At 36.4% G+C, this 12,646-nt stretch overlaps 1 protein-coding gene across 5 annotated transcripts in view; it reads right to left on the bottom strand.

Moving 5' to 3' along the window:
* LOC108704365 (type II inositol 3,4-bisphosphate 4-phosphatase) overlaps positions 1-12,646 on the bottom strand; it is a 339,921-nt gene that overhangs the window by 42,586 nt on the left and 284,689 nt on the right. For all 5 annotated transcript variants that reach the window (XM_041579561.1, XM_041579564.1, XM_041579563.1 and 2 more), the window contains 2 exons: positions 4,544-4,661; positions 1,402-1,542 (listed from right to left, as the gene is read on the bottom strand). In XM_041579561.1, coding sequence (XP_041435495.1) covers positions 1,402-1,542; positions 4,544-4,661 — 259 coding nt within the window. The remainder of the gene's footprint in view (positions 1-1,401; positions 1,543-4,543; positions 4,662-12,646) is intronic.

Raw genomic sequence — 12,646 nt, 5'->3', positions numbered from 1 at the left:
GGAGAAACAGCCTGCCAGAAAGCAGTTCCTTCTTTCTGAAAGCACGTGACCAGGCAAAATGACCTGAGGTGGCTGCCTTCACACCAATATTACAACCTCCAAAAAATACACTTGCTGGTTCAGGAATGAAATGTTATATTATAGAGTGAATTATTTGCTGTGTAAACATTTTAATTTAGAAATAAAAACGACATCATAAAAATCATGACAGAATCCCTTTAAGATATGCTTGAAGGTGTCAATCTTTTGGAGCAAACATGAATTTTTCAGTAAATAGATTTGTTTCATACAGTCATATGAAAAAGTTTGGGAACCCCTCTCAGCCTGCATAATAGTTTACTCCACTTTCAACAAAAAAATAACAGTGGTATGGCTTTCATTTCCCAGGAAGTCAATAGTATTGAAATGGTTACACCGCACACCTGGAATTTTACTCACTTTTTCTGCTTTAGTGGTGCTGGTTATCCTTCGGCCTGACGTGGCCTTCCAATGGCAGCAGTTTCAATTATGGATCCGCACACACCAATTTTCTGCAGTTTTCTTTTATTTGTGTTCACCACCAATATCAACGTTTCGGGGGGTACATCCTGACGAAGGGAGGTTGTACCCCCCGAAACGTTGATATTGGTGGTGAACACAAATAAAAGAAAACTGCAGAAAATTGGTGTGTGCGGATCCATAATTGAAACTGCTTTCATTTCCCAGGAACATCTGAGTACTTTTAATGAAGCAGTAATCAGTTGTATGAAATTAAATTGAATGTGAAAAACTCGCTACGCAAAAATATGGGTACACTTGTAATTTTGCTAATTTTAATGCATGTAACTGCTCAATACAGATTACTGGCAACACCAAAATCAACCATTTTGTTCTTTTTTCCCATTTTACTAATTCCAGTTTTTTAATTAAAAATATGGGTACCCTTGTAATTTTGCTAATTTGAATGCATGTAACTGCTCAATACAGGTTACTGGCAACACCAAAATCAACCATTTTGTTCTTTTTTTCCATTTTACTAATTCCAGTTTTTTAATATTAGAAACATCCACACTCATTTTTACAGAGAAAATTGCAGTAGGCAGAATACAAACATTGACTGTTAAGATGATATCTTTATGATGCATTTCCAAGATTGTTGTCTGATAACCTTTTCTCTAAAGGCCTGAGGCTGCCTCCTTTGGGCTTCAGGGTAAGATTAACATTGATTCCTGCAGTTGTGTCTACTAACTGTAGCCCAACAAAGAACTAAAGTCTCAGTTAATCTATTTTTTTTCCCCATAGAGCCAACTATCCAATTAAGATTAGAGGTACGTCATTCTAAACCAGTATTCTCATATTTAGTAGAATGTAAATCCAGGGCTTTACAGTATCTTGAGCTAAAGAAGTGAAGTGCTTTCTTACCTCTCTGCAATTGTTTGTTGTTCATTAATTCCTATATTAAAAAACACTGGATGAATGTAGAGCAATTTCCCATCTTTAATTTCTTGGGGAAGTAACTCGAACATTTTGGTTGGAAGCTTGACTTCTACCATGAAGCTTTCTCTAGAATTGGGAGGAAGCAAATATGCAGTGATACAGCAACAAACAGTATGATTCACGCATGGAACAATCCATTTCTCCCAATTTATACTCTTCAGTGATCTGTAAACAACAATCTTCTTCCCACACATCAACTGAATATCTATCATGAAACTGCTTCATCAAGTAAACATCAACATCCAACTACTCATCATGCAAAGGCTGAGAGACTGCAAGTTATTTAGTTTATCAAAAGCAAATGCCAGGTCAGGACTGTACATATTTAAAGACAAAAGTCTATGGGCATGAGCATGTCACTTCTATGTATTTTTCCTCACTACTGAGCCCTTGACATTTTATTTATATATTTGACTAAATACAATTATAATTAACCCATAATTTATCAGCATTTTGAACAAAAGTTTTCTAGCTACTTTATATTGATTGATTTTCTAGAATAAATTTAATTTAAATGCATACACACTATTTTCTTTTTTAATGCACCTGTCAAAACTGTTTCAAGAAAAAGATCAGATTTAATCCCACTTGTATGTATTTATTTATATAGCACCGCAATTTAACACAGTGCTTTACAAGGTGTGAGCACAACCAGGGGTATAGTAATAATTAAGTTGTACAGTAACAATAGATAAATCAAAGCTTAAAGGAGAACTAAAGCTTTACTAAAAAATAAAAATGTTGCATACCTCCCAAAAGCCCAAGGCAACCACAGTCCTTTAGCAGTGATTGCTATTCAGAAACTGGAACTTTAGGCTGGTATAGTTCAGTATATAAAATATGGCATTTTTAGCCATATTCATTTTTAGGGTTAGTTCTCTTTTAAGAGCTAAGCTCCTTCAATACACAGTTTAGATAGTGCCCCTGCCCCAAGGAGTTTACAATCTGTACTCAAAAAATAGCAAGTCATCTTATCAGGTCTCTATGCAGCATGTGTATGCTATAGATCTCCAGTCCTTATTTGGATTCCTGGCAATCATTCACATTGGGATATCACTTTAATTAAATCAAATTACTGTACGGAGATTACTGTAATTCTTCATACAGAAAACACACATATTTCTTTAAAATACCCGAAAGAATAATGACACACTAATCCCTCCTTGCTCTATCTCATTTACTCGCAGAGAATGCTTGCACAATGCATCAAAAATGCAGTCATCTGCAATCATAACAGAAATTCTTTCATTCATCTTCTTATATAAAGTTTTTAAAGTACCAGACACAATTTTAACATTGTGGCTGACAAATTCTGATTGCAAATAATTGCTCAAAATGTCTGATGGAAGAGTGGCACCTAACGCTACAACCTTTGAAGCCTGTAAAGGTGCTTAACAAAGAAATATTTACTTGTATGTGCCTTAATAGTGGGAAAGGGTTATCCAAAACCCATTTGTATATCATTGGGGGCATTAAATGGACAACACTTACTAAGCCCCTAAACTAAAAACGACAACTAAATATCCTTTTGAGCATTCTACCAGACTCTGAGCTATGATTGCAAGACAACACACTTACAATATTTACCCCTATATATAATAAAAGGCATTAAGTTTGCCCAGGAGCAGTGACCCATAGCAACCAATCAGCAGGTAGCATTTACTCGTCACCTGTTTGAAACCAAACATCTTATTGGTTGCTATGGGTCAATGGTTAAGTGGTATAGAAGTTTCTTCTCTATGAACCCAACAATATTAACAGGGATCCTACTAATGAATCCAGAGTTTGGGTTGCTGGTGGCCATGTTTTGATTTTTGATGGATCACATATAATTTTTTTAATTTTTTACTTGCACACTCGGTTACCACTTGGTTTGAACTACGAGTTTGATGTAACATGCTTTACGTAAATTATAATGTGGCCAGTAAAGTCTTCAATGAGGTGGATATATAGAATTGTATGGGGCAGATAAGAGAATGTGATATCTAATGGTAATAATATTAGGAATGAAAATACAATGTAATGGGGCAGTAATTGCCATTTAAATATTTGTTTAAATAATCCTAATAAAATGTTTGTGAGATGAAACAGAGTATAGGCAGAAAACATTGCTAATGGGACCAATTGGATATGTATGTTGCTTTAAGAAAAGAAACGTGAGGTGGCAACATGTGATTGGTTTTAACGTTTGGGGAGGGATTTCCTGGGGTATAAATTTTGTGACCAAATGTAACAACAGTAATGCCTATGAATAAGTGCCTGTGGGTGCGAAACGCATAAGGCGGAGCATCAATTGGTCTGTATGCCTACTTTTTAATATTTATGATGAATAAAAAGTGATTTTTTAATTTTGAGAATTGACTGGGAATATATTTTTGAATTTTTGATTTGAGTGCCCTTTGGAGTTGGGGGCTATATTCCAGCACTTTTGGCCCTTTTTGACAGGCCTGTATAGACTGCAGCAGTTGAGTAGTACATTTTTTTTTCACATATAATTTTGACATGATTTAACCTACTCAGTATTATATTAAGTTATTGTTTAAACTAGGACCGTCCAACTGGAGGCCTTAAAGGGATATTCAAGCCTGAAAAGTTAATTGTTAATTTTTTTCTGAATATCTAGAGTTTGAAATGTAATCTCTATCTGGTTGCTAAAAACTCAGTGCTCTTAATGATCAAGGAGCAGCATTAGTAAAAGAACTGAAAATAAACAGGCGGTAACTATCATCGAAAGATAAGGAATAACAATAAGTTAGAGATCTGCATAAGATGCTGTACATGGGAATTGCTACAGTAGCACAGTGCCATAATACTGACATTATTGTTTTAAAGCTTTAGTTGCCCTTAAATATTATGGACCGTACAGTTGCTTGAATGAAACAAGCAGAATAAGACTTCATTCTACAACTTTGTGCTATATGTCTAAGTGATCTGCACTGTAATTTACTTGTTACATAATTATTGTGACAGTATAAAAATAAGAACTCATCACAACACAAGTCTATTATTTAGAGAATATAAACAAATAAACAACAGATGCAATATCTGGAGCAGGGGAAGTGCTCACCGTCTTCCAGTAACAACTGGCAGAACATCTTCTGATTTGGCTTCTGTGATCTTAAATGCTACATGCCTTAAATCTGAAATGCCAATACTCATGTCTTCTAGCATCCCCACTTCATCACCTGTGGACAGCAAAGACAGAAAGCATGAAAGAAATACCGATCTGACAATATAAAGGCAAAATATAGTGCCTGTTTTCTGTTTACATATTTCCATTCATTCTGCAATCATGGGCTGCTGATGTATTCTGATATAGAGCAAGCAGAATATTTGGTGTTTCAAAAATGCAATTCTAGCCATGTAATATCTGCAATGAGTTTATTTGTTTTCCCAATGCTTGTATGTGGCTAAGATTGATTTGATCCTGATAAAATAGAACATAGCATGTGATAGCGATTAGACTGTAAGCTCCACTGGGTTAAGGAATGATACGTATGATGTAAAAATCTATACAGTGCTGCTAATTATGTCATTGATATATTAAAAAAAGATAAGAAATGCAGCAAAATACAAATTAAATTACTAATAATCCAGCAGTTGTATGGTGTAGGTCCTTAGAGATATTATTTTATCACAATTGGTTTTCGAGAGCTCTCCACCACTTACAGGCCTATTGGAGTGTTTTCCTTTACAGTAAACATGTAATAAGACAAATATACACTACAATAGTTGTTTTACTTATACATCTAATACTGAATTGATACAGTCTTATTCCTATCAAAGTGGAAACGTAATATTTGTTGATGGCATAACTACGTTAAATGCACCATAACGCATAATTTACTTTCTGTGTTGAGTGTGCACAAGTCACTTCTTGTAGATTCCCAAAATAGTTTGCTCATCAGCTTGTAAAGAAATCCCCCTGCACAATGTGGTGCTTACATGCTGCCTGGTGATGAAAAGAAAAGTGTATAAAGTAGCACAGAACTTCTTAAGCTCCAAACTATGGGGAATGCCATCTACTGTACCTGTACTTGGTGGTAACTAAGCTGCACAAATGCAAATCGATGGCAGAACAATTTTATTGGATTTATTTCAAATATTTTTTTAGTAGACTTAAGCGATAGTGATTCAAATTAAGGAAAGACCACTCATGTGGAAAACTGCAGGTCCCAAGCATTCCAGATAATATACCCTATATATGTACTCGGTGGCAGAAGAACAGTGTACTTTGATTAAAAAGTTGATTGGAGAGGGGAAAGCATATAAAGAAGTGCAGAGAATGATCGGGCTGCTCAGCTAAAATGGTCTCAAATGTTTTAAAATTGCAACTAAAACCTGAAAGACCTGGAAGAAAATGGAAAACTACCATTCGAATGGGTAGAAGAATGGTCAGAATGGCAAAAACTCAGACAATGATCAGCTCCAGGAAGATCAAAGAAGGTCTAAAGTTACCTGTGAGTACTGTTACAATGCAAAGACGCCTATGTGAAGCCAAGATATCAGCAATTCCTATTACTGAAAAAAAGACTTGCTGAAGGGGTTACAATTTGCCAAAGAATACATTGACTGGCCTAAAAAGAAATGGCGCAACATTTTGTGGACTTATGAAAGCAAGATTATTCTTTTTGGGTCTAGGGGCCACACACCATTTCTTAGACGACCCCCAAACACTGTATGGTGGCACAAGCATCCTGATATGGGGATGTTTGTCATACTATGGTGTTGGGACTATTTATCACATATCAGGGCTCATGGATCAGTTTCAATACATCAAAATACATGAAGAGGTCATGTTGCCTTATGTCGAAGAGGAAATGCCCTTGAAATAGGTGTTTCAACAAGACAACAACCTCAAACAGGCCAGATAATGAGCAACATCTTGGTTCCAGACCAACAAAATTGATGTTATGGAGTGGCCAGCCCAATCCCTGGATCTTAGTCCAATAGAAAACTTGTGGGGTGACATCAAAAATGCTGTTTCTGAGGCAAAACCAAGAAATACAGAAGAATTGTGGAATGTTACCGGTGCCAGAAGTTGGTGGACTCCATGTAACACAGATGTGCAGCAGTTCTCAGAAACACTGATTATACAACTAAATATTAGTTCAGTGATTCAAAGGAAAGAAAATCTTAAAACACTGTTCAGTTTATACAGTGAATGTTTTAGTTTGTAAAGAAGAATACAGACACTTATTTTTTTTGGAACAGACTAATATTCCCTTTTCTTCGCTTTCTGTAAAGGAATAAAACAAATGTGATACATTTTTCTTCATGTTTTGATCTGGAATAGAATGTGCAGTGTTCCCAGTGTATTGAAATAAAAGCTATTATGAGGATTTTGAGCTTTATTCACTTTTTTAAACACACTGCTATTATTCAGAACACAACTGTATATAAAAACCGCATAGCTGTACATTTTCAAAATATTAACAGCTCAACCAGTCCACTAGCTTCTGAAGGCTGCTATCCACCATACTGAAAATCCTGATGTCCCCTCTTTTTATAGCAACCCCAAACCTTAGACATACACAACTACTCTCCAGTCATGTTACTGCAACTGCTGATCCATTGTTTGTTGTCCTCCGTCTGGTAAAGTGCTGGTCAGATGGGATGGCTAAAGTAGAATGGCACCAGACACTTACTGCTCTGACAATGTAATAGCCTCTGATGCCCTCTAAACCAACCCGATCCTCCACACCATCCCCCCACAACCCCTTGCAACCTAATCTTTCCCAGGTCCACTTCCTAGCACTGTCCATTCACTTCCTTATGGTCCTTAGGACGCCCTTTACAAAATATACATTGGATTATTTTTCTATTTTATATCAGCAGTAAATAAGTGTAAATCATCTGCAAAATATCTGGGCACAAGTTATTCTGTGGTGATGCTAGCTTCCTGTACAGTTGAAAGTGTATTTATTAGTGAGTGACTGTAATATCAACTGCTTGCGACAAACTAGTCAGTCTCACCGTGGTGAAGAAATGAGCCTCGTACGTATTAAGGAATGCTTGTATTTATCATTCATTAACATTGCTGTAAAAGTGGAAGACATGCAGTATCGAAACAGGAAGGACTCGTTTCAGAATTTTTCATAGCTGCTGGCTGAGTGGGTCACAGCTGCATTAGCTTTAAGCAGATGTAAGAATTGGGGAAATTAGGTATCCTTGTCCTTTAAATAGCTTTACATCGTTTCTGAAGCAAGACAGTCATGATAATTATTAGGGGGGAAAGAAATTACTTAGTATGTTGTGAGCAGTTATGAGATTATCACTTACTGATTACCAAAACCAACAGGGAAGAATTGGCATTTTGCACGGTTAATTAACTTGGCCTTAAAGTCAGTTGGTAAAGATTTGTTCATTTCTAATGCTAATATCTTCATCCTCAGTGTGTAAGACGTGTCAGTATTAAGCTTTGTGTTTAGCCGTGTATCACATAATGATTTTCTCAGGAAATGTTAATTAAATTCAAGTATCATACAAATATTGGCAGCAATGCATTATTACATGCATGTACTCACTGTACATACTGAATATACTGTACGTCAATAGGCTTTGTAAGCATTGTACAATATATAATATTGACATGTCTTTGGACAGTTTATCTAGGGGAAGGTAAAGGCTCCTTTTCAACGTGCAATCCATTGTCAATTTTCAATTAATTTAATTTTAATCACAAATCTAGTTTTTTGTTATTTTTTTTAACTAAACAGTGAAAGCAGGGACATTGGAAATACTCCATGTTTGGTCCTTACTCGGTAGGTAAATAGATTACCAGAGCAAAGATAACTCCCCTGCATAATGGACTTCTGTTTATCCGTGCCCTGGAAAATTCTGTGAATTATGTAATTCTCTACATCAAAAAATATAAAGCAGCTTCAGTTTCCTTGCTTGCCTGGGTTTAGCTTACGAAATAATGTTAAACAGTACATATTATTATAGAACAAAAAGACATCGATTGGCAAAAATATTGAATGGCAAAAATATTTTCAGTCCAAGCTATTCATTCAGCACTGATGTTGAAAAGGGGGGTATACTGTCCCTTTAAAGGTGAAGGAAGGTCATCCTGCACTCGGGGGTGTTAGGCACCCCCAAGTGAATGTATTTACTTACCTGAATCCCCGGGCTGGAGCTCCTATAATCAGAAAACTGCACCGGGCCGGGGTTATTCCAGTGAGCACAACGAGGCACTTCTCTTCTGTCTCCCTCTTTCTTCGTGCTCATGCACAGTAGAATGAAAAGCTGAATTTCAACTAAAAAGACGGCTATTTCGCTCAACTGCGCATGCGTTTGCCCCGCGAAATTTGAAGCAAGAAAAAGCTGGAGGATCACTCTGCGGTGCTCACTGGTATAATCCTGGACCGGTGCATTTTTCTGCTGATAGGAGCACCGGCCTGGGGTTTCAGGTAAGTCAATACAATCACTTGGGAGTGCAGGGTGACTTTCCTTTCCCTTTAAAGAAAAGGCTGAGCACAGAATTTCTCCTTTCTTGCATAAGATGGTTCATAAAATATGGTTCATAAATATGTTCATGAATATGGTTCATAAAACACCAGAATCATGTGAGGTCTGAGGTATGAACATATTGCCAACTTTAAAACAGCATAAATGCAACATTTCTATCTTCTTTTCCAAAAATATCTGTAAGGATTTCCAAAGACATTATGGGAACCTGCTATCACTAGCTCATCTTTTAGAGAATTTTATAATGTATCTGCTGTCACAGTGAAGAACCCTTCATGTTGCTGAAGATGAATACACCAGTCTAATAGGCATTTCAAATGTGTAGAGCCCTCAATCTTCCTTATTGCAAAAAAATATGCTTCTACTAGAGTGAGCAACAAAGTTCCAGGGGGACTGGTGCTCAATTGCTCATGGCTATGTCAGGAAACTTTGTATTGCAGTTCATTATATTCTCTGTGACAATAACTTTCTAAGTAGCTTGTAAAATAATAAGGTAGTAAGGGATAAAATAAAGAGGATGTTCACCTTTTCTAAAGTCCTACAAAACTGGTAGAATTTCACATCACTTTTCCAAATTGTTTTAACAAAAGCAATACTGTGCATACCTGTAACCTACATCACCGTAGAAAATTAGATCATTACTATATAAGTGTATTTAAGGTAACTGTCCTTACTAAACATTCCTACCTGATGCCATGTCTGCATTATGCTTAACACTGACATTATAAATAAATATAAATTGGTTGAATTTGGAAAAAGGCCTCTTTCACAAAGCTCTACCAGTTTGGCAAAACCTTCAAAAAGTTTTTGGGATCATGGAATTATTTATAATGGAGGTTTCCAAGATTGTGTGGAAAAGGGATCTAGAGATTTGTTTAGGGAAATTGAACAATATTTAAATGGGCATAAAGAGTCTTTTAGTCAAGAGACAGTTTAGGCCCATGAGGATACTAGGAAGGAACTAGACAAGGTGGAGTGGGCAAAGATCTGGAGAGATTCAAGCAGGACAGAACAGAGCAGGCATAAAACAGGACAGAAAAGAACTGGATACAAGAATACAATGGCAAGGAAAGGCAGTACAGACTAGAAAACTAGACACAGTAGGATCTCAAGCAAAGCAAGGCAAGGATAATGCAAGAATTAGTTCTCAGTGAAGGCAAAGCTAGAAATACACTTCTAAAATGTTAATACAATAGTGTGCAAAAATGTGAGCTTCATAGGATATATTAATATAATCTGCAAAAATATCCAAGCCACTTATACCCTTAATGGTACTGCACTAGGCAAATTCATTATGGAAAAGGACTTTGGAGTCCTTGTAGATGATAAACTTGGCTGTAGCAAGCAATGCCAGTCAGCAGCATCCAGGGCAAATAAGGTCTTGAGCTGTATTAAAAGGGCATAGATTCACAGGAGGAGGGGGGTCATTATTCCACTGTATAGAGCACTGGCAAGGCCCCATCTAGAATATGCCGTACAGTTTTGGTCCCCATCACTCAAACAGGACATTACTGTATTAGAGAGGGTACAGAGAAGGGCAACTAAGCTGGTAAAAAGTATGGAAAATGTTAGCTATGAAGAAAGACTGGCCAAATTGGGGATGTTCACACTGGAGAAGAGAAGTATAAGGGGTGATATGATAACTATTTATAAATATATTAGGGGATCTTATAATAATCTCTCTAATGCTTTATTTACCAGTAGGTCTTTCCAGCTGACACGAGGTCACCCATTCCGTTTAGAAGAAAAGAGGTTCTGCCTAAATATTCAGAAGGGTTTTTTTTACAGTGAGAGCTGTGAAGATGTGGAATTCTCTCCCTGAATCAGTTGTACAGGCTGATACATTAGATTTAAGAAGGGTTGGATGGCTTTTTAGCAAGTGAGGGAATACAGGGTTATGGAAGATAGCTCTTAGTACAAGTTTATCCAGGGACTAGTCTGATTTTGGAGTCAGGAAGGAATTTTTCCCCCCTCTGAGGCAAATTGGAGAGGCTTCAGATGTTTTTTTTTTTGCCTTACTCTGGATCAACTGGCAGATAGGCAAGTTAAAAAAAGGTAAAAAAGGTAGAACTTGATGGACGTGTGTCTTTTTTCAACCTAACTTACTATGTTAAAGTAATAAAAATATAATTTACTGTTGCCCTGCACTGGTAAAACTGGTGTGTTTGCTTCAGAAAGACTACTATCGTTTATATAAAAAAGCTGCTGTGTAGCCATGGGGCAGCCATTCAGATTAAAAAAAGGAGAAAAGGCCCAGTGCAGGGCAACAGTTTATTATAAATGAAATACTTAAAAAAACTTGCATTTTTATTGGTGTTTCTGTTCCTTTAAGGAGGTCTCCGTGTTAAATCAAAGAGATTGTAAATAAACCAATTTATTTTGTTTTGCTATAGTTCTGTAAGAAACAAAGAAACTATGGTCTTGTCATGAGCAATTTGTTACACAGATTTACAGAATCCTAATTGTAATGCCTGACATAAAAATGTTTTTGGTGAAATAGAGACAACCAATGCAATTGCATGTGTTACGGTTGCAAGAAATGGCAAAATTATTGGTCTGTAAGTCAATGACCAGTGGTGTAAATTAGGCAGACGTACCCCACCCAAAAGAATATTATTTTCAAGCCCCCCCGTCGCAATTGAAATTATTGGTGACTCATAGCATGCATAAAATAACCCTGCAAGCCAGGATCTACAAGCCTTTATATGCCACTACCATTACAAGTTAAATGCAACCAATGCTTGATATTCTGTCAGTATTAGGAGTTAAAATGTTGTACCCTCTTTTAAATATTCCAGACAAAATGACAATATGCACAAAAAAAAGCAAAGTACATTTCTATATACCGTATATACTCGCGTATAAGCCGACCCGCGTATAAGCAGAGTAATCACTTGTACATGGAAATCTTCTGCAAACCACAGGATGCTAGTTCACTTTAAAAAAAAAAGTTTTCATTTGCATTTCACTTTAAAAATTAGTTTGTATATGATTTCATCAATGTCCCAGTTGAAAATGCAGCCTGAAGGTACTTCACATTGCAAAATGGAACTTGCTTGAAATATTTATTCAACCAAATGTGGTTTGTGGACAGTGGAATATGTTTTGCAGGCAATGCAATTTGTTTTCTATGCTACTACAGAAAGCAACAGGAGACATCATTAATGATGTCTAGAAGCTCACTTGTCAGTCTCCAATCTATACAGTAAACAGTTCAAGTTTGGAGTTCAAATGAAACTGGACTGTTCTTGGATAAACAGTATGGGTTTCGTAGGCGAATGCAATCTTGCATTGTATTTAAGATGTTTTACTTGATTTTATAAGGTTTGTTCCTGTTTTTATGATGCACTGTACACAATAGGAAGTCCAGAAAGTTGTCTACTCAAGAAATGATCTCTTGTTGCCCTTATTCCACCTCACATCTTCTTGTTAACATCAATAAAGTGCTTATCTTTCTATAATAATGTGTGTCTATCACTTTCAGTAGACTTCTGATTTGGTATAAAAAAGAAATGATCCTAATGTATCTATGATTTCTAAATGATGTATTGTATCGAGGAATGGAAGATTAAGTCACTTGTGGAGGCCAAGGTATGAATCAAACCCATGAAGGTCATTCCCTCTCCTCTTTTATTTGTCTTTTTTTTATTGTCTTTTCCCTAATCCTAGCGACTAGACTCTTTCAAAGACAACACTTCCA

The sequence above is a fragment of the Xenopus laevis genome, chromosome 1S (genome assembly GCF_017654675.1).
Source record: "Xenopus laevis strain J_2021 chromosome 1S, Xenopus_laevis_v10.1, whole genome shotgun sequence".
NCBI lineage: Eukaryota > Metazoa > Chordata > Amphibia > Anura > Pipidae > Xenopus > Xenopus laevis.
The sequence above is the reverse complement of the archived record's forward strand: the minus strand, read 5'-3'. Positions and strand labels throughout refer to the sequence as shown.